We start from the raw sequence: 23,416 nt of genomic DNA on the forward strand, positions 1-23,416 counted from the left end.
CTGGCTGGAGCTAAGGGCAATCCACCTAGCCCTTCGCCAGTTCAAACAGACGGTTGTCGGGAATCACATCCTGGTCCTCACGGACAACGTGGTGGCAAAGGCTCACGTCAACAAACAGGGGGGCACTCACTCCGTGGCTCACTCGCCTGGGGTGCTGGGCGGAGCAGAACCTCTTGCGATTCGAGTGGAGCACATCTCCGGAGTGGACAACCAGCAGGCAGACTGGCTCAGCAGGGAGACGGTGGACTACGGGGAGTGGCAACTTCATCCCAGCATCTTTGGCCAGATCAGCCAGAGGTTCAGTCAGCCGACGGTGGACCTCTTCGCCTCTCCATCGAACACTCAGGTTCCGAATTTCATATCCTGGTTTCCCACCCAGGGGGGGGCGATGGACACGGAATCACTATGCTGCAGGTGGCCGGCAGGCCTTCTGTACGCCTTCCCCCCGCTCCCTCTCATCCCAGAGGTCATGAGGAAGCTAGTGGCAGAGAGGGCAGAGATCATCCTAGCAGCTCCTCACTGGCCACGGCGACCCTGGTTGGTGGATCTGGTGGAGTTGTCAGTCCTCCTCCTTGGCGTATCCCACAGGAGAGGGTAGAGCTGCGCCAGGGGAGTCTGATCCACCCAGACCCGGAGTGGCTCAATCTAGCCACCTGGCACTTAAGCAGGAGCAATTGAGGGTGTCCCAGATCTCTTCCAGAGTCATCAGCACCCTGGAGGCTTCCAGAAGGTGATCCACCATCTGCATTTACGATGCGACGTGGACCGCCTTCGCCAACTGGTGCCAACCCAGGCAGGTAGAGCTGTCATCAGCCTCCGTCCCTCAGGTTACTGGACTTCCTCCAGGATGGCCTGGATAAAGGTTTGGCTCACAACACCCTACGCAGACAGGTATTGGCTCCAGCCACTATCCTTTGAGGGGAGGGTTCCCAGTCCCTCTCCCAAGTTCCAGTCATCAAAAGATTCCTCAAGGGGACGGCCAACCTCCGGCCTCCGGTGGTCTACCGGTTCCCCTCCTGGGATCTTCCCACGGTGCTCCAGGCGCTCCTGGAACCGCCCTTCGAACCCCTTAGGGAGGTTACCCTTCAACTCCTCACCCTCAAGGTTGTCTTCCTTGTGGCAATCACCTCGGCCAGGAGGGTTTCCGAGCTTAACGCTCTGTCCTCTAGGGCCGACCTCGGTACCTTTCACAATAATAGAGTCGTCCTCAGACTCGACCCAGCCTTCATGCCTAAGGTCAATTCCCCCTTTCACAGGGGGCAAGAGGTCATTCTCCTGGACGTCTATCCTCACCCTTCCTCCGAGAGGGAGAAATCCTGGCACCGCCTAGATGTACGAAGGGCCCTGCGCATTTATCTCAAGCGCACAGCCCCCTTCAGACGGTCGGAGGCCCTCTTTGTCTCTTACCACACTTCTTCCAAGGGCGCCAAGGTCTCGCCTACCACCATCAGCAGGTGGATTAGGTTGGCCATCTCCAAGGCTTACGAGGCCCGAGGGCTGCCCGTGCCATAGGGCATTACTGCACACTCCACCAGGAGTGCGGCCACCTCAGCGACCTGGGCCACCCAGACCCCCATCGAAGACATCTGTAAGCTGCAGCCTGGTCGTCTCCTTCACCATTCATCAAGCATTACCGGCTAGATACATATGCCTCGGCTGAGGCATCCTTTGGGAGGCGGGTTCTTCAGGGTGTCCTGGACACTCAGGAAACTCAGGCCCAATAATCCCTCCCATGGACATCTAGCTTGGGTATGTCCCATTCAGTGACTCCTCCCACACCCCACCTTGGAAACTGTCAGTTGATCCTACCTGAACTGCATGTTTCAAGGGTGGTGTGGAAGCAGTCACTTCCCGCCCGTCAGGCGCCAGTGTCGGGCCTGAGTAGACAACCACAGACCATTCACGTTTCAGGAAGAGAAGCTGCCGTTGGTTTTTTTCTTCTCTTCCCTTCCAAGTCCTTCTTCCGAATCATCGGTTAATCTGGGGAATCACCAGGAGGAACAGAGGGCGTGTCCTCAGATTTACCTCAGTCTCCAGGCAATTGGGCCGTAACAATATCCATTCAGTGACTGCTCCCACATCACTCTTGAAACATGCAGTTCAGGTAGGACCAACTGACAATTTGAACATGAGGTTGAGCCTTTCAATCCATCCCGTGGTTCAAATCGCCAATCATTCCATCTCCAGGGGCAGTGCGAGGGCTTCTAATTCTTCCCCGCTCCCCTCCAACGCTTTGGAGGCCAGCGCTAGGGTAGGCAGGGCCACCACCAGGGCCTCTAGCCAGAGAGCTAGCGCCTCCTCTGCGGTGCCAGATAAGCGCAAGGACAGAGCCAAGCCTTCGGCCAAACCCACCATGGCCGCAAGTAGGTCGCCGTCCACGCTAGTCGCCCAAGGCCCTTCCCCTGTTTCTTCCTTATGCCTGACTGGGAGCCACGGTTGGTCTCCTGATCTCCCTTTAACTCAGGGAATAGCATCCGAAGAGGGGGAATTGGAGGCCCAATCTCCCCCCAGCCTTTCTGAAGCCAGTCCAGCCTCGGCCCAGGCACGTTCGCATGCTAGGCCCACAGCTACCTTTACACCTACAGCTGCAGGGCTCTGAACTGTGGAAGGACCTGAGTTAGACCTTCCCTCTGAGCTTCATCAAATGATCTCGGCTGCCATATCATAGGGCGTTGATACTGAATTGCATCACAGGGCCCAATTGTCCAGGCCAGCAGCCTTACCCAGGGACCTGCCCAACCCCAGGCAGACCCTCCATCACCCCTCCCCTCGGTATATAGCGAGGATTCGGTTCTTGGCGAGGAGGGAGAAATGGCTGACATAGAATTTTCTGATGACGAGGTTCTGGCACAGGACAAACCTATCTCTTCAGGGTTGTTCCACCCAGCATTGTTCAAGTCCCTCTTGTATAAGGCAAAGGCCACTACCAACGTGGGAGGCGCTACCACTCAAGCTAGTACAGCGGTAGGCCTTGATTATACAGAGCGTCTGTTTGCAGAACAGGTGCAGGAACAGGAGGTCATTCCCTTTCTGAAGCTCTTCCTTGACGTTGTCTAAAAACAATGGACGCAGCCAACTGCTGTCCCTCCTCCTAGCAACGGGGACAGGAAGCTTTATGCTTCCACGCCAGAGCTGGACAGCATCCTCCAATTCCCCACGGTAGATCCACCAGTGGCAGCTTTAGCTTCCCCAGCCTTAATTCCATCCGAAATTTCAGAGGGCCTTAAAGTGGAGGACCGTAAGGCCGAATTGGTCATCCGCAAGACCCACCAGGCCGCTGCCTGGGCCTTGCGGGCAGCCACGGCAACCTCTTTCTTTAACAGGACCTTGTTGGTCTGGCTTAGGCAGTTACACCTGCAATACCGAGCTCTACCATTCGGCCTCTTGTCAGCCCCACGAACTTTCATGAAGCTGCTGGCGGTCATAGCCGCCTCTCCGGTCAGTACCCATAAGAGTCAACTATTACCTGGACGACATCCTGGTCCTATCATCATCCCAGAACCAGGCCATTCAAGACATGCAGTGCACAATCGACACTCTGCAGCGGCACGGCTTCATCCTGAACTTTCCAAAGAGCCACCTGCAACCAACCTCGTCCATCTTACACCTCGGGACCATCAGCAACTTGGAGAGGTGCGAGGTGTCCCTGTCTCAAATGCACAGTGGCATTCAGAAGATTGGAGGCACTGTTCGTGTCTTTTCAGCCATCATCCATGGGACAGAAGGTATCTTCACATGCCATCAGCCGCTGGCTAAAAGAGTGCATCGCCCTTGCCTACGACAATCAATTCCGGCTGGTTCCCAGACACATCACTCCTCATTCCACCAGGAGCACTGCTACCACAGCGGCCTGGGCAATGCAGACCTCAGTGGAGGACATTTGCAGGGCGGTGACCTGGTCATCGCCATCGCCCTTTATCAGGCATTATAAAGTGGATAATACTAAAAAAAACTCTAGACTATTGAATGTAGAAGGTCATGATTTACTTTTGGGATGGCATACTTTTTTATGGTACAAGGGAACTAAAGCACATGGCTATTATAGAAGACATTATATAAGGGAGGCCTTGTTATTAAACTGGGAAAAGGTTAAAAGATTACACTACTTAAAAATTCCAGTCTGGATATCAACGATTGAAGCATTTTCATATCCAATAATATATAAAAAGAACAAACAGTTAGATATGTTGAAATATTGAATGCAGAGGGTGAACTCAAATCTATCCAAGAGTTGAAACAAGGGATAGAAATGTAAGTAAGTAAGATCTTTATTACGGTCAAAGACCAGCAATATCCATTTGCCTTTACACTATATTAAAAATACTAACATTAAAATATAATTAAAAGTATTTACATTAAAAGTGGATAATAACATTATGGTCCAAAGATTGTTAAAGGTATGTCCAGATAATTGGTACAAGATGGTACTATACTGTAGCCAATTTTTTTCTTATGGACATTGCAGCAGCACAGAACTTTGCCACTGCATAACCAGGTTAGTGTCCTGGAGGAGAAAACCTACATAAAAATTCTCTGCCCTCCCTGGCAATCTCTCTAATAAGGGGAGAATATATGCAGACCTACAAGCTCTGTATAGCTCGCAGTGTAATAGTACATGTGAATTATCTTCCATTTCTCCTTTACCACATATACAAACGCGTTCGGCTATAGGTGTTCTCTTATACCTGGATAGAAATGAATAGGTACTCATATGTACAGATACAATCTAGATATAATGAAGATAGAAAATTAAAAGGTTTTTACAACAAAATGACTGAGTTAGATAAAATCTTAACAGGTACTGATGAAAGAGTAATTAAAAAACTGTATGGATATTTATTGGAGGTTAAACTACAAGAAGAACAAGTTAAAGAAACTATGATAGCTTGAGGGGGAAACTTTAGGTATGGGATTGATTTAGAGAAATGGCAGAAATTGTGGTCTCAAAACTATAAAATGACAATGTCTACTGCATGTAGAGAAAATTTGTATAAGATGTTTCACAGGTGGCATCTACCCCCAACGAGAATTACAAGAATGTCCAAGAATAAATCAGAAAAATGTTGGAAATGTCATCAGATACTGGGCTCATATTACCACATGTGGTGGACTTGCATTGAAGCCAAAAGATACTGGACTAAAATTCACATGTGGTTGGAGAAAATGATACACAAACACATAGACTTTAAACCAGAGGTCTTCTTACTGGGAATTATACCAGAAAGCTATAACAAAGACTTAAAATATTTGATTGCAAACGTGTTAACAGCAGCTAGAATCATATTTGCAAAATGAAACAATATCAAAACAGGAAGAAGTTATTCAAAAAATAATGGAGTGTGCTGAAATGAGTAAATTGACATTTGAAATTAGAGAACGAGAGGACGAGCAATTTTATAAGATAGGGGATTTGTTTTATCAATGGTTGGGGGGAAAAACTGGGAAATGAAAAATGTTTTGCTCATGTTTTAACTGAAGGAGTTAAATGATAACATAACTATGCTGTGAAATAGATTAACAACGATACAATGAAAAACTGATACATATATGAATTGAATACTTTTAAAAAATTGTTTCAAAATGGACAAGGATAACAATGATTTTATGTATACTTGATAGAGGATCGGTGATATAATATATAACCCTAAGGATATATTAAAAAGATATCTTGTTGATAAATAATTTCAATAAGGAAGTAATTAAAAATTGGTATATATATGTAGTGACTATTTAGAATATTTTGTTGAAAAATGAAGGAATAATATTTCTGTTTGAATATATGATGTACAAGGACAATAATGAACATAAGCATATTCGATAGTTGATTGGTGGAATTATGCATAATTGAAAACAGTGATATACAAATATAAATGGTTGGTAATTTTTTTTTTCATATTGTGATTTGTGATTATACAAAGGTATACTGTTATCAAATAGATAATCAAGAATGTAAGGGAATTAGGTTTACTGGAAAAAAATAATAATAATTGTAATTGAACATATATTGTACAATGAAAGTGAGGTATTTAGTTATACTAGATGAAAAATCTGTGATGGCAAATGCTATTCGAGAATATGGATGTAAAAACACTTGTAACCAAACGACATGCTGTATGTGATGATGTTTTTTTTTCTTTTGTGTGTGTGTGTTGTTTGTTAAATAAAAATAAAAATTTATTTTTTTAAAAAAGATATTATAAAGTGGACATGTATGCCTCGGCAGAGGCCTCTTTCGGGCGGCGAGTCTTGCAGAGGGTGCTCTCGCCACCTGGGGCCCCTGACCAGCCTAGCTTCCGCCCTTGATTCTCATTGCTTTGGCATGTCCCATGTTTGGATTCCCCAAGCAGCGCACAGGAGAACGACCGTTGACTTACCTGAACGGTCCTTCTATGTGCACTGCGAGGAGAATCCAAACCCGCCCTCGGCTGGTCCAGGCATTGACATCAGACTTCGTTTCACTACTATGGCTACCTGCCTCTTGACATTGGATCGATTTACTTCCCTCATTGGCTACCGCCTTCCGTGCCAATTGTTTCACCTCTTGGTTTGGCTGAGCCTTCATACAAAACTGAACTATCCAGTCAGAGGAGGCGTGGTCAACAATTACGTAACTCAGTCTCTAGGCTAATGGACAAAGTTAACCCATGCTTGGATTCCCCTCGCAGCGCACATAGAAGGACCGTTCAGGTAAGTTAACGGTCACTTTGTCAAGATGTGTTGGTTGTTTCGGAACCAGGTGTCTGCTAGTAGTTTGGTTTTGAGTCTTGGGGTTAGGTCGCTTGCTGTCTGATCTTGCCAGTCACAGCGTTGTTGTCTAGTGGTCACTTGGGCAGCTATTTGAGTAGAGCGAATGATGGCATCCACCACCTGCTTCATTTTGCATTTGTACTGGGGCATGTGGGAGAGGGTGTCAGCTAGAAAGTTCCTCCCCCCTGGAAGGTGCTTTAGTACGAAGTCGAAACGGTTGAAGTATTGAGCCCATCGGACTTGTTTGGGCGATAGTACCCACAGGGTCCTGAGAGCCTCCAGACAAAGTTCAAAAGGAATCCAATCATTTATTAGGAGCAACATTTTGGCGATACCTGCCGTGGAGTCAGATCTGATTTTCATTTGATGGTGGAAACTTGACTCAGAGATGGCTTTGGCTGCACACAGGGGGCAAAGTATTCATCATCATCATTAGGGTCCATTTGAAATACCTTTTGGGTTAGATGATGTTAGGAGGTGTGCAGCCTCCCTGGAGGCAGGATATGTGAGAAAAAAGAGTCTGGGTTTCTCTGTTTTTGGGATGTTAAGATCTGGGTGCTAAACAGTATGATGAACAGTTGAAGGGACTAGGTATGTCTAGCAGCTCTAGCCTATGGAAGAGTAGAATCAGAAACAGCATGATAACTGTCTCCCAGTAGTTGAGAAGGTGTCACAAAAAAGAGGGGATTGTCTTATTCTTCAAAGCACATGAGGGAAGGAAGGAATGGGTGGATGTTAAAAAGAGATCCAACCTTGAACTGAGGAGCAATTTCCTGAGAGAACAATTATTCAGTGGAACAGCTTGCTTCCCAAGTTGTGGGTGCTTCTTCACTAGAGGTTTTCAAGAAAAGATTCGACATTCATTTGTCCAGGATGGTATCTTTCTTGAGCACTAGAAAAGGACTAGAAGACCTCCAAGGTCCCTTCCAGCTCTATAATTCTATGATTCTGACCTTGTCTTATACACTCGTCGCAACGAAGAGAGGACTGGAGATATTAAAGGAGGTATTTTTGCTTCCATGCCTCCATCAGTACTAATGTTTTGCCTTCATTCATTTTTATTATGCCTGTTGATATTGGAGAGCCCAGCATTTGATGGCAACTTTGCATCATTTCTTTTTTAAAAAAAAAAAAATCTTAAGTGCTTGTATCCCTATCGTTCCAGGCAGTCAGAAATGAGGGAGCCAGTGTGGTGGTGCACTGCTCAGATGGCTGGGATCGCACAGCCCAAGTCTGCTCTCTAGCTTGTCTCCTTCTGGATCCTTTTTATCGGACATTAAAAGGATTCATGGTAAGCAGAAAATCTTCCAGTTGGGTCCGCTTTTTAAGTGCTTCACACTGTCAGACCTGCCCCAGTCTGATCACTTAGGAAAGAAAGACCTTCAGCTCCATATGATTGAAGCAAAGGATTCTTTTACTAAAAAGACATTGGCTGTAGGACAGTCAGGCTAGCTCTGGGTTTCCCACACATAAAAAATACAGAAAGGTTTCCCCTCATCCCAGCCCTCCCACCAAGACCAGTCCGTCTTCAGCCAATCAGAACTCTCCGAATTGTTTTAAGAACACTTTGGGGTAATCCACACTCTTTCTCAGGGTGTCGGGTCTTGGATGCTGGTACAAACTGGTGCTGAGCTTCAGTTAGTTGCCCCTCCCTATTTCCCATCACCTACGCACAAAGCTTTATTGCCCAACTACCCTCCCCATCCCCAGCCTTGGATGGCAGGATACCTGTGAGGCACCAAATGGAGGAGGACCGACCTGACACACACCCTGCTGCACCTCTACAAACCTGTAACTGTATAGAGGCAGTTTTTATTTAGCAACCGCCCAAAATTATGATGAAAAGGAACTTTGTGTTCAATCTTCGCATGTACAATCTTGCAGGTCTATAATGAAAATGAAAGCTGAAGTCAGATCATAAACAGGGTTGCGGTTTCACTTAGTGGCTGCTTCATTTAATGACCAGATTGCTGGCCTGAGTTGTGGTACATGTTGCACACATGTACCTCTCGGGTGGGTTGCTGCCGGTTTTATTACCGGTTCGCAACGCGCATGCACTGTTCAATGTAAATTGTTCTTCGTGCATATGCAGAACAATTTATAGTAAACTGTGCACACACAGTCACTAAAAACCATAACAACGGCAGCTCAGCAGCGGTGAGGGAACCGGTTTGAGGGCGTGGCAGGCTTCTGTGACCCAGGCCTGAATTCCACTACCAGTTCGGCCGAACTGGGAGCAACCCGCCTCTGGTACCTCTACACATGTACAGTCTTTACATTTACTTACATTAATATTATATTAATACATTAAAAGTTCATTAATGTACTTTTAGGAAGTCCACGGGTCTTAAAAGTTTTCAAGGTTGGACATCCTTGGTTTAGAGAGAGGTTGTTGGAGAGGCAAGCATCATTTCACCAAGCTTGCTTATACCCTTTTCTTTCTCCTCAGTCTGTTTCCACCAGTCTTTCAACAGAAAGGACACATGGAATGTCTTAATGACAGTTATCTATTTGCACACAAGCTACTAGGGAAGCAGGGTTATCTAGAAATTACTGGAACAGCCCTGGTATACAAAACATTTCAAGTTCAAAACATCCTTTGCATACTTTTCTTAAAGCTATTCCCGTGTTATTTCAACCATTCTGGAAGAATTCCAAACCTTGAGTGGCCCTGTTCTGAAAAGCTCTGAGCATTTCAAATGTGAAATAGCTTGCATGCCCTTGATAAATCTTTCTAATGAATAAAAAAATCTCACTGAAAGACATCTCAGGTTGAGGAAAGATATTTTTGAAGATGTTTTATTTTTTAGTGGAAACACAGCTACCTGACTTAGGGACCAAACTGGGAGGAAGAAAAGCTGGTGGTGCAGCAAATCTTTGGATGGAGAAGTCCTGTATTTAAATCGCCAGGACTGCTTGCTCTCTTTATCTATGTCGCTGTATCATCCACATGTCGCTGTATCACCCACAGCATAATCCACGCAGACCAATGAAATTATTTGGTGTCCACAGATGTACAAATGTAATTTCAATTTTAAAAAGAAATGTTTTTTTTAAAAAATTGAAATTACATCCGTACATCTGAGGACACGGAATAATTTCATTGGTCTAGATTATGGTGTGCATGATACAGCTGGAGAATTTTTGTTCCTTTTATTATGCACTTTGATATGTACTAGGTTGTTTGAATTATTCTTATTAACCATCTTGACTGCGGTCTGTTGGTGGGAAGGTTGTCCTTGGAGCTGTTTAAGTTTGGTTGTTTGCTTGCGGACATTTCATTACCCAACATATATAGGATAGGCAGGCAGAAGACTAACAAAGTGCATCCATGAACACAAACAAGCAGTAAGATAACATGATGAGGGTCCTTATTCAACCATAGTTTCCACAGGAAAACTGTGAGCAGTTAAAGCTAAATCCCCAAAAAACCACTAGGGAATTCCTGGAAACTTGATATTCAGACCTATCAACTATTAATAGACACCTAGAGATAAACCACACTTACATATTATTCAAAAGACCAGAAAAAGCTAAGAAACAAAAAAAAAGACCAGCCACATCCTCTGCAGCAATCAACAGCAGATAAGCAGGGATTAACACCAGACTAATAATCAAGCAGAAAACAATACCCTAATCAAGGACCTACAATACCCTACATAATTAAGGAGAAAATCGCACTCTCACCAATAGTGGCAGGACAAATTACATGCTTATAAGCACTGATTATGTTACCTGGTTAGATAATGAAATGTCTTCACCATGATCAGAGAGCACTAATGATCCCACAGTTCAACCCTGAGTTACATGTGTTCCATTATTTTTGGTTGAAAGTAGGATTCGAATTCTACAAATAAAGCCACATTATAATGCCATGTTTCTGTTTTTTCCCTCTTTCATTTAACATTAAAGGTTCTGATAGAGAAGGAGTGGATTGCGATGGGCCATAAATTCTCACACAGGTTTGTGTGTTAGAATTATAAATGTAGAATAAGAGGTCTTCTTTTCATCCCGCTTGGAACAAGATTAACAAAAAGAAACGACTCCTAAACTGAAGCCTTTTTTAAAGATAACAAGATATAAAAGAAAAAAGCTATGGGGCAGGCAAAGGGAAAATAAGAATAAAAAAATAAGGATATTCAAACATTTCCTCACAACACTGCCTAGAATGGACTGTGAAGATAATGGAATTAGCAGAAATGATAAGATTGATTTGTTTGATCAGAGATAAGATAGTACTTTTATTGACGTCTGGACCTATTGCTGAGGGGGGGGGATTCTGCTGATTTGCTGAAATTTTGCTGTTTATGGATTTGCTGATTTAAAAACAGTTGGATAGTTGTACAGTTGTGATGGCAAACCACAGGTGGCACATGGAGCCTTTTGTCAGGGTGTGCAAGGCATTGCCTTGTCAACTGGCCAGCGTGCATGCACGTGCTGGCCAGCTGACTTCAGCCTTCTTTTGTGCCCTCCGGAACACAAAAAACTGGCCCTACAGGCAAATCAGAAGTTCAGGAATATACTTCCGGTTTACTCATGGGGCCGTTTTTAGTTCTCCGGAGCCTTCAGGGAAGCCTCCTGAAGGCCCCTGAAGGCTCCATAGGATGAAAAACGACCCTATGAGCAAACTGGAAGTCACTTCTGGTTTGTCAGTAGGGCCGTTTTTAGTCCTCCAGAGCCTTCAGGGACCTTCAGGAGGCTTCCCTGAAGGTTCCGGAGGACAAAAAATGACCTGAACGGACTTCCAGTTTGCTCATAGGGTCAGTTTTTTGCCATCCAGAGCCTTCAGAGAAGCCTCCAGAGGGCCCCTGAAGGCTCCAGAGGGCTAAAACCAGCCCTATGAGCAAACCGGAAGTCCATTCCTGAACTTCCGCTTTGCCTATAAGGTTGGTTTTTCACGCTCCAGAGGTTTCAGGGAAGCTCCTGAAGCCTCCGGGGGGGCCTCCAGGAGGGTGGGGAGCCTGTTTTTGCCCTCCCCCGTCTCCTATAAAGCCTCTGGAGCCTGGGCAGGGCGAAAAAAGCACACCAAAAATGGGCGGAAGTGCTGGTCATGCACACATGCACACTGGCGTCGTGCACATTGCATTATGGGTGTGGCATGCCCATGCACAAGCCCCCTGCTCTCCCCCCACTTTTGGCACACAAGCCAAAAAAGCTTCATCATCACTGTTGTATAGCCTTTATTGTTATTGTGCATCATGTATACAATGAAATTGGTTAATGGGAAGAAGGGAAATATGTAATTTGAAGAGGGAAGTAAGAAGATTTGCTTTTACTGCTGTAAAAGAGATTGGGAGTCATTACATATTTTTCCATTCTTGTTTCTATTTGCCTTTTCTTCCTTATATTTATCTCACTTTTTCTTCTTTTTTAATTTCACTTTTTGCTTATCTTTGATATCTGAGAAGACTTTAATTAAAATTATTACCGTATATACTCGAGTATAGGCCGACCCGAATATAAGCCGAGGCACCTAATTTTACCACAAAAAACTGGAAAAGTTATTGACTCGAGTATAAGCCTAGGGTGGGAAATGCAGCAGCTACCGGTAAATTTCAAAAATAAAAATAGATACCAATAATGTTTTTGAATATTTATTTCAAAGAAAAACAGTAAACTAGCGGTGTATTCAATGAAATACTTCACTCACCTCATGATGCTGATGTCCCGCTGTGATGATAATGTCCCGTGCAGCCGCGGGAGCGATGTCCCGCCTCCTATGACACACGGCACAGTGATTCCTATCATTGGATCACTGTACCAGAGGAGGTGGGACATCGCTATGTGGCTGCTTGCCATAACAAGGAGGATGTGCGACATCGTTGCAGAGCGGCAGGAGGGGGAGGAAGGGGAATCGTAAGACAGCCCTGCATTACATTAGAACGTGAGGAGGGGGGATGGTGCGGTGCGCGCTGCGCGGCAAACTGACACAGAGGGAGGGGAAACTCACAGGGGCACTGGGCCATTCACGAGTGTCACCCAGCGGCATGGCCCCGCCCCTTTTTCTCCTCCATTTCGGGCAAATTTTTCACTTACTCGAGTATAAGCCGAGGCGGCTTTTTTCAGCCCAAAAAGTGGGCTGAAAAACTAGGCTTATACTCGAGTATATACAGTATTTGGAAAAGAATATTCCAACTCTTCTGCTATACTAGCGGTTGGAAAATTGCTAGTGGAGAGGGAAACTCAAATTATTTAGGGATAGCTGAAACTAGCACTAAAAGAGATTAGTTCCCCCTTCCCACAGCTTTTCACCTGTTATCTCTTCTCCTGTTTCACTTTGCCTGCTCTTTTTGTACTCACTTAATCTCATTTCATACCTTTCAGCAAAGCAGGATTGACTTCTGCATTGCAGTTTTTACAGAATCTGTTAAGGACAGAAAAAAAGGGAGGGGATCGGGGAGCCCCTGTGCAGCTGTTGCCATTTTGCAATTCTTGCATGACATTTTGCAAATGTAGGTAGTCCTTGACTTAGGACCACTCCTTTAGCAATAGCTCAAGGTTATGATGGCTTCAGAAAAAGTGACTTACGATCTATGCTTGCAGTTGCAACCATCACATCCTCGCTGCAGTCGCATGATCGAAACTTGGCATTTGGCAACCAGTTTGCATTTATGACCAGTTGCAGGATCCTGCAATGACGTGATCATGATTGCCAACCTTTTTTTTCAGATTTCCAACAAATAATGACCATTGGGGAAGCAGGAGTTGCTTAACAGCTGTGCGATTCATTTAACAACTGTGGCAATTCCCTTAATGACTGCCATAAAAGTTGCAAAATTGGCTCCAACTCAACCTACAACCACAGCGACTTGGGGCTGAAAATTCCAGTCCCAATTATGATCATGACGAGGACTATCCATATTTATTTTGTATTTGGTCCTAGAGCAGCCAAGATCAATTTAGCTTCAGTATCTTGCTGTACTACCCAGCAGTGAAGAAACAGGATTTACTGTAATATAAAATAATTTATTTTGGTAATTGCCTTCCCTTAATGGCCGCTAAATGAATGGTTGTAAGCCGAGGACTACTTGCAAGCACTTGCAAAAAAAAAAAAAAAAAGATCAGCAGCACATTCATTACGTTGCTGCTGCTTGTTTTTTGGTCTCTCCAGGTGTGGCCATCTTGAAGGAGATCCCAAGGAGCTGTCTCCCATCTTCACACAGTTCCTTGAATGCACCTGGCAGCTCATGCAACAGTTTCCATGTGCATTTGAATTCAACGAGCGGCTGCTTCTTGAAATTCATGATCATGTCTATTCCTGCCAGTTTGGCAACTTCCTAGGGACCTGTCAGAAGGATCGAGAAGATCTCAAGTGAGTCCTATAAGTAGAATCTTGAGTTCCCTCTGTTTCATGGAACAGCCATGGTGGTGCAGTGGTTAGAATGCTAATTCTGCAGATTGTCAGCAGTTTGATTCTCTCCAGCCCGAGGTTGACACAGCGTTCCATCCTTCTCAGGTCGGTAAAATGAGGAGCCAGATTGTTAGGCACAATATGCTTGGAAAATGATTCATATTTATGACGGTTGCAGTGTCCTGAGGTCATGTGATCACCTTTTGTGACCTTCTGATAAGCGAAGCCAGTGGAGAAGCCAGATTCACTTAACAACCTTCTTACTTAACAACTGCAATGATTCACTTAACTATGGCTAGAACGTTGTAAAATGGAGCAAAGTTCATTTAACAAATGTCTCATTTAGCAACAGAAATTTTGGGCTCAATTGTGGTCATAAATTGAAGGTTACCTGTACTTGAAGGAGAACATTCTGTTCATGCACTGGTGGAGTTTTGTCTTGGCCTCAAAGTTCAAAGCCACAACAGTGTTGACATTGAGAAGATGAAAGGTTACTTGAAGGTCTGAGAAGGCCATTAAATGGCTCTTAGTCATGATGGTCACCAAAGATTCCAGTACCAGGTCAATATGTCCTTTCGATGCCAGTTGCTCAGGGAAGCAGAGAAGTAGCTGAAGGCAGGACAAATGAAGACCCAGATTGTTAGGGGCATATGCTGACTTTGTAAATCACTTAAAGAAGGCTGTAAAACAATGTGAAGCAATATATAAATCTAAGTGCTATTGCTATTAACATTAAGAGCAAAATTATCTTTTCCGAGAAGGAGATTTTGATGCATATAAATGTGTGGCACCCAAGTGAGCTTTTGTGTGGGCTCTGCTAGATATACAAGCAGTGTTCCTACTGCATCCACATATACCATTTTAGAAAGTTATGATGACAAATTCATGGAAGAAAAGAGTCTCATGAAATGCCCACAGCTAGGAAATAAGTGGGTCCTTGGATACATCAGGTTGGAAACAGGATGTTAGAGAGAGAACATTTTAATGTTTAGCAAGTCTCTTAAACCAGGATTTGGATTTGTCTCAAGTGGGGATCCTAAGAAAATAATTTGGAGCAGATCTTTGCTTGGTGCCAAGTTGTTAATGGTGACTTAGTGACTGTTCAGTTATGAATTCCACCACCACCCAAAAAGGCCTTACAGCGCAGTTCTGATGCCTCCCATGGTCATGTGATTGCATTTCAGGTGCTCGACATCTAGCCCTCATTTGTGGCTTTCAGTATCCTGAAGTCACCTGATTACAATTGACAATGTTTTTGTTGTAAACATAGCAAAAAACATAGCAAAAAATGGGATTGCTTAATACCATTGCATTCACTTAGTGACCACAGCAAAAATGGTTGTGACCAGTTTTACAACCATCCTCACTTACAACCATAATGGGCAGGCTCCATTAAGTTCATAAGTCAAGGACTACCTGTTTTTCAGTTGGCTTCCTGGCTGAGGAATTCTGGGGTTTGAAGCCCACCCATCTTTACGTTGCCAGGGTTGAGAAACACTGGCTTATAAGAATGAAGTCCCTTTGCTGTAACTCTGTCCTGAAACTTCATTGTAAGGAATCTGTCTGCAATTCCAATGAGCGGTGAAGAAATGGCAATTAAGATTACCATTGATACTTTGCCCTCCTTTTATTGAATTAACTATTTGATACTGTACAACCTCCAAGGCTGGTTCCCCAATCATTGAGAGATATTGGAATTGGTATTGGACCTGGGTACTTGAGAGACCGCCTCCTGGCAATTACCTCCCTACGACCAATTAGAGATTAGGCCTCCTCCGAATACCATCAGCTAGCCAATGTCGACTGTCGACCCCTCGGGGGAGGGCCTTCTCTGTGGCTGCTCCGGCCCTCTGGAACGATCTCCCCATGGAGATTCGGACCCTCACCACCCTTCAGGCTTTCCGCAAAGCCGTCAAGACCTAGCTGTTCCGGCAGGCCTGGGGCTGATGAGTTCCCAGCCCCACTTGAATTGTTGTGATTGTTGCGTTGTTTTTAATCTGTTTTTTGTATCTTGTCTTTGTCTTTGTTTGTTTTTTGTATTTCCCCCTTCCCCACTTGTTTGTTAGCCGCCCTGAGTCCATCGGGAATAGGGCGGCATACAAGTATAATAAACATACAAACATACATACAGATGTTTTGCAGCTATGCTGATGTTCTTCTTTGCTCTTGTATTTGCAGAATCTTTGAGAAAACACATTCCCTGTGGCCTTTTCTTCTGCAGAGGAAGCTGGAATTCAGAAATCCAATCTACAAGGGATACACTGCTTACACGTCTCTCCAGCCCAATACGCTGCCATTCAGTTTCCAGTAAGTTATGACTTGGGAAAGGAGAAGCTTAAATGCAGATAACCCCCACTATGCATGCTGCTTAATATTTATGAAATATTAAATCAACAGCAGATCAAGAAAGAGATCTTGGGGAAAAGATTTTATTAGAGAGGAGAAACTCTGCTTTTTATAGTTTAGGAATAAGTTCTGGGCTTGTTTGAATCTAGACATTTTCGAATCACCAATACAGGTAGTCCTTGCTTTATGACCCCAATAGATCCCAAATTTTCTGTTATTGAGTTGGCCCATTTGATGACCTTTCTTGCCACAATTGTTAAGTGAATCGCTGCAGTTGTTAAATTAGTAACATGGTTGATTTTGTCAGAAGGTTACAAAGGGGAATCACATGACCCCGCAACACTGCCAATGTTGGAAATATGACCCAGTTGCCAAGCACCCAAATTTGATCATATAACTATGGGAATGCTGCAATGGTCATAAAGATAGCGATAGCAATAGCACTTTCATATCACTTCACAGGGCTTTTCAGCCCTAAGCGGTTTACAGAGTCAGCCTCTGGCCCCCAACAATCTGGGTCCTCATTTTACCCACCTCGGAGGGATGAAAGGCGGAGTCAGCCTCAAGGTGGTCAGGATTAAATTGCGGAACTGTTGGCAGCCAGTGATCAGCAGAAGTAGCCTGCAGTCCTGCACTCTAACCACTGCGCCACCGCAGTACAGATGAAAATGAAAAATGATCATAAGTTACTTTTTCCGGTGGTGGTGTACCTTCAAATGGCCACTAAGTGAACTGTTGTAAGTCAAATATGCCCTGTAACCATAGCAATAGCACTTAGACTTTACTATTCTTTAGTGCTTGATTCAGCCTCCTCTGAGCTCTCTGGCCCCCCAAAACCTTGGTCCTCATTTTATCAGTCTCAGGAGGCTGAATCAACCTTGAACCAGTCAGGATCAAACTCCTGGCAGTGGGCAGAGTCAGCCTGCAAGGCTGCTTTTCTAACCATTGTGCCATCACAGCTCTCTTTTTTTTGAGGTAACCAGCATTAAACTACAAATCATTGCTTGGGTTGTAACCGTGGTTTAAATGTTTTGAAATTATAGCATAAGAAAAGGGAAGCAAGAGGTAGATGCAGTGGTAGAAAATGTTTATTTACCAATTTATCAAGTGTGGTTTATGGCCAAAACATCCCCAAAGGTTACTCTGTAACATCTGGAGAACTTAATCTCTAGGCGATGAAACAACTGTACCTTAATTGTACAATCCCAAGGGAGCCTAAATCACATACCAGATCTCCAAATTATGCAGCTGTTTGCTTCATGGACTGTAATGAGGTGTCATTGCCTTTCTTTGCCCTGAAACAAGGTTTTTATGCCAGCCCATTTTTCCCTTAGCTGGAAATTCTGCTACCGTTTATGGCAAACTGAAGTTAGGTGAGCAATGCTGAGCCATCTAAGATTGATGGTCATCAGACTCTGGATCCATATACAACGCAAGTTGATCCTGGTGATGGATAGCAGAAAGGAAACCAGGCTCCTCCTTCCAAGCTTGCAGCTTGATTACATCAGAGCTATTGGAATGAAGCTGCTGCTTCCTTTAAGGCAGTGATTTTTGATCTTGCAACTTGAAGACGTGTGGACTTCAACTCCTAGAATTCCCCAGCCAGCAAAGAGCAAAAAAGAGGAGAACTTTCTCCTGCTCCCTTCTCTTACAAATTTGAATATTTCAAGGATCTCAACTATTATTTTCTGTTACTTTCTCTCTCTGAGGTTCTGGTGCAGTATGTATAACCGTTTTGATAAAGGGATGCATCCCAAACAATGTATTCTGGATCATCTGCTTAGCTGCACCAGCCAGAATTTGCAGTTGGAAAACAACTCTGCAGACCTGGAACACGTGAGTGGAGTGCAACTGATACCGCTTGAGCCCCCAGCTTCATTTTGCAACACCTCTTCAGCTATTCTGCATCACAAGGGGCAAAAGAATCATAAAATTGTATCTAGAAGAAAAATAACAGGGAGACATTAGCATCTCATTCAACCTGTTCTCTGGTTTGGACTATATGAGACCGGTTCCTTCTTTACTACAAATTAAGAAGGGGCTGAAAAGCACTAGTTGGTTGGTTTTCTGGTTTTATTTATTTCAGTTTTTTGTCTAGGACCTTTGGGGCTCTTTTGTAGAATTTTGGTGGTTTTTATTGTGCAATATTAATAGCAATAGGACTTAGCGCTTATAAAGCGCTTCACAGAGCTTTACAGCCCTCTCTAAGCGATTTTCAGAGTCAGCACATTGCCCTCAACAATCCGGGTCCTCATTTTACCAACCTTGGAAGGATGGAAGGCTGAGTCAACCTTGAGCCAGTCAGGATTGAACTCCTGGCAGTGGGCAGAGTTAGCCTGCAATACTGTTGCGCCACCATGGTTCATAGTAGTATTTAATATTTTATATAGTATTATTGTAAGCTACAAAGAGCACAAATCTTAAGGGATTCCTCAATTAAACCATCTGAAGCTCTGGGGAAAAAGCCAGGATATAAATCTTAAAGAATAAAAGGGCATGAGAAGTGTCCCCTCTCTCTTGTGTTTGTGTATATTTGAGAGAAGGACAGAAACACACACACAGAGATGAGTATCGGCTCTCTCTGCCTTGGGAGTCAAAGATGCTCATCCAGTTGCAGACAAAATACCAAACAATAATTTTTCCTATGGTGGAGTCAAGTTCCCTGTTTTCTGTTTGTTTTACCAACATTCCCATTTTTTATGCCTATGATTTAGTTCTTTCTAATTCTTTCTTTCAACCCATGCAGAAATTGCCTCTCTCAGATGGGCTCCTGCCAAGTGAAACACCTGCCTTCTCCAAAGGGTTTGCCTCTTCGCTGGACAGTTCCATCTCCCCTATGGTCAACACCCCCCAGGACTATGACACCCCTGTGCTGCTGACCAATGGCACTATTGGTGGGAGGGAATGCGACAGACCAGATGGGCAGGTGATAAGTGAAGTGGGTCTCCCTCCTCCCGCCACCCCAAATGGCAATGGCTGCAGCCCAACCACCATCCACAGCGTGCCTCTCTGGAGCAGTGATCAAGCAGATTTCCAGAGGGCCTGAAGCTGCTGGATCTCCACCTCTGCTGGAAGAGTCATAGCAAAGGGGCAATAAAGTCTGAGATCTATGACTCTGTGCTGGGAACACCACCTCACTGACATGTGGCTTAGTGTTGTATTCTGTGTTCTCAAAGTGAAGGAGGACAGAGCCCAGTGGGGACTTTGGGTCAAACTCCCAGAGGTTGGGGATGATGCTGAGTTAGGGGCTGCCACAGTTCATTCAAGCCAAAACGATTTCCCAAACATTCATTTGGCGGTTGGGGGGGGGACAGATGTGCACTCAGCCAATTGATGCTATTGTTGGGTTCCATGGCAGATTATATTTTAAGTGGGGAGAGTTTAGATAGATAAAGGATGCCTGCATCAATGCATTTCAAAAGGGTGCTCCCAAGTAGCCCCCCCCCCCCCATCCTTCTCTTTACAAAGTTAGAATTCCCATTTGGTCCCACTGTTAGCAAGGGAACGTTGATCGTTGTGATGCAGTATTAGGATTGTGTGGTTTTTTGTCTTTGCAGGACTTCCTGTCTCTTGTGTCTTTTGTTTAACTCTCCTGAACAGGCCCTGCCTTCTTATTTCTCTCTTGTCATGGTCCATGGCCTTGAATGTGTTTTTGGCATGTTAGGAGAAAACTTTCAGGCATCTGCAAATATGATGGTTCATTTATCATCTGATGTCACTTTGGAGAACTTGGCTGTAGGAGAAGGCATGTCAGAGCCTGGGGGAAGAATTAAAAAAGACTAAGTCTGCTTGTGGCTCCATAGGGATTCTAGGCTGATCCCTCTTTTAACACCACCACCCTCTCCCAGGTTCTGCAATTCCTTCTCCTACTTTATGCACGTTCTCAAGCCCCTTCCTTCTGCTCAAGCACTCAAGAATATCCTACCTAATTATCAGAATGGACCTGCTCCTCCTCAGCAGCAAAACCTCCACAAATTGATCACCCGCCCCCACACATAATGTGCTTGCCTGAAGCTTCACTAAGAGTCTGACCTGGGCTAGAATGCATGTTTCCCGCATGTTTTGAACCAAAACGAAACACGCGCTTCCTGTTTTGTTACTTAGGGGAAGGCTTAATGCCAGCAAGGAAACGCTGAGCAGAGACAGCGCAAGACCTCTGGCTCTAAGTCCACCAATAGAAGTGCATGCAGAATCTATGTTCCTTTCTGCTTAGTGACACAAGTGAAAAAAACTTCTTGGGATAAAACAAGCCTTCACCCTTAATATTCTCGGAAACAAGAAAATGGCAGTGGATTTTTTTGAAGCTTTGTCTCCCTCGAAAAGAGGAGACAAAAGACACTTGAGAACGTCCCTGAACCAAGAATTACAGCTCTGAGTTAGCTTACAGCTTCAAAAATACAATGGTTGAGAAATAACCCTTTTCCCTTGATAAATAATTAGTTCTTCCAACATAATTTTATTGGATCCTGCACATCTCTACTATATCTTCCATTTTCTGCTGCATCAGTAGAGTAAAAAATCAGATTTTTTTAGTAAAGCAAATGACATTCCTAAGGAGAAGCATCTCAGCATTCTTGTTCCCCAAACGATGTGGGTGTTTCTTACAAAAAGTCAGCCGTTGCTCTTAAGCTGCCTTTGCTGCTCAGTTTCAGGATGTCATTCCACACACACAGTCCTTCATGCCTTCATGCAAATATTGTCGTCTTTATGAAAGCAAATGGACTTGAATCCTTGCAGGACAAAATCCTGGAATCAGGCAGCTTTCAGAAAGTGTAAGTGTGCGTTTCAGAGGACAGTGTTTAGCAATCTTCTTTCATGCTCACACCATCATTGTCTTCATTGCAGCATTTCAAAATTCCCTGGAATACTATTAACCAGTATGCCTATTGGGATAGTTTGAATGGCTTGTGAGCAAAATATCTGAAATATTTTTTGTTATAGCATTCCAGTAAACCTAATCATCTGATGAACTCACAATAGTGCAGGAAGAGAATTTTACCAACTGCATGGTTGCCCGCCCATTTTAAAGTATCTGCATTGTTATGTCTGTCCATGTTGTTGAACAACATTCTTGTTGACTTCTGCGATGTTTTGTGTACTCCAAGGCCTAACAAATTTTAAAGTGAACACACGAAGATTTCTTTTCAAAAGGTTCACCAGTTTCCTTTTGCAGATAGTTAAAACTGTGTTGCATATCCAGGCTGAAATATTTCTACAGTCCCTATAAAGTTTGTCTGGCTGTATTTTCGTCTTGCAAGATTGTCTAAAACTCTGCAGAGACTTTTGATAACTCATCCTGAATGTGAGTCATGAGTACACTTGAAACCCTGCTAAAATAAAAGTAAAAATATTAGGAGATTATAGTTGTGTATATAAAGATATATTGCTGCAAGTCTTATAGTAAATTAAATTTGTAAGTATTTTTTTTAAATTTCTTATGAAAATAATAAATTCCTCGCATTTCTAAAATGAGTCAGGGATGGTTTCTTGGATCAATGTTGTATTTGAGAGCATTTTAAATAAAATCGGCCTTGAAGACATTCTGGGCCCAGCTCATACTCCAGAAAGGACTTTTTCACAGTTGAGTTTTTCTAGGTAAAGGATTTTTTTGGTCCTCGTCATAGAACATTCTTAACAGCTATGGAAAGAAAGTTGTAAAATGGAGCAAAGTTCACTTAACAAGCATCTCACTTAGCAACAGAAAGTTTGGGCTCAATTATGGTCATAAATTGAGGATTACCTGTACTTGAAGGAGAACATTCTGTTCATGCACTGGTGGAGTTTTGTCTTGACCTCAAAATTCAAAGCCACAACAGTGCTGCGATTGGGATGATTAAAGGTTACTCAAAGATCGGAGTAGGCAATTAAATGGCTCTTAGTCATGATGGTCTTGTAAGTTTCCAGTATCAGGTCAATTTGTCCTATCAATCCCAATTGCTCAGGGAAACAGGAAAGTAGCTGAGGGCAGAACAAGAAGTAGCAGATGAAACTTACCAAGGAGAGATCCATCCTAGAACTAAGAATAAATTGTGAGGTTGAGTATGAACAATTATGGAATGCTTGCCTCCAGAAATCGTGGGTGCTCCATCACTGGAGGTTCTGAAGAAGAGATTGGGCAACTATTTATCTGGAATGATATAGGGCAGTGATGGCTAACATTTTTCATCACTACGTATGTGTGATGAACCTGTGTGCCGGAAAAGGCACGCAACACCATCCTGCGAGGAACGTGCAACCTCACTGGCCTTTGACGAAACCCAGAAGAGCAGTGTTACATCACGCTTACGTGCACCAGCACCCAAAATTTCCAGTTTCAGGCGCTGGTGTGCGCCTGACAAACAACTAGCCGTCGCGCATGCACACAACGGAAATCTAGATGTTTGGGTGCATGCGTGCCGGAATGCTGCTCTTCCAGATTTCAGCACTCCCACAAGCACGAAAGCCAGCTGGCCAGTGTGCATGTGTGCACAGGAACATGGAAGAGGAACCAGTGAGGCTGTGCATCCCACGGCTCTGCGTTTCATTTCCGGCACACATGCCATAGGTTCACCACCACGGTTATAGGGTCTCCTTGAGCAGGTGGCTTGACTATGAGACCTCCAGAGACTTTTCCAACTCTTTTATTCTATATTTTGTGTGTTGTGCAGAAGGCCCTTTTGGGGTATCTCATTGGTCATTGTGCCGTATGAGATAAGAGTTCATCTTGTGCCACCACAAAGTTATTATAAGACTGAATGCAAATCAGTCAGTCTAGAAGAGATTCCTTCCCACAGTCACAGAGGTGGACAATTTTGCAAAACTGCTCAAAATCTGCCCCAGAATTGGAGCGGAAAGAAGAGTAGGGACCTTCTAATGAGACTCACCTACTCATTCCATTGGCTAAACTGTATTCTTTTTTTAATATTTTTTTTATTTTTAAACAAACATAAAACAAAACCATCTTCCAGTTACATACTGTCAAGCACACCTCCT

At 44.0% G+C, this 23,416-nt stretch overlaps 1 protein-coding gene across 1 annotated transcript in view; it reads left to right on the forward strand.

Moving 5' to 3' along the window:
* The window catches only part of MTMR8 (myotubularin related protein 8), a 72,082-nt gene extending 50,166 nt beyond the window's left edge, over nt 1-21,916 (forward strand). The window contains exons 9-14 of the mRNA XM_032227146.1: nt 7,913-8,038; nt 10,660-10,709; nt 13,859-14,059; nt 16,277-16,405; nt 18,154-18,280; nt 19,191-21,916. Coding sequence (XP_032083037.1) covers nt 7,913-8,038; nt 10,660-10,709; nt 13,859-14,059; nt 16,277-16,405; nt 18,154-18,280; nt 19,191-19,490 — 933 coding nt within the window. The 3' untranslated portion in view covers nt 19,491-21,916. The remainder of the gene's footprint in view (nt 1-7,912; nt 8,039-10,659; nt 10,710-13,858; nt 14,060-16,276; nt 16,406-18,153; nt 18,281-19,190) is intronic.
* The last annotated feature ends 1,500 nt before the right edge of the window (nt 21,917-23,416 follow it).

Source organism: Thamnophis elegans, chromosome 12 (assembly GCF_009769535.1).
Source record: "Thamnophis elegans isolate rThaEle1 chromosome 12, rThaEle1.pri, whole genome shotgun sequence".
NCBI classification, from domain to species: domain Eukaryota; kingdom Metazoa; phylum Chordata; class Lepidosauria; order Squamata; family Colubridae; genus Thamnophis; species Thamnophis elegans.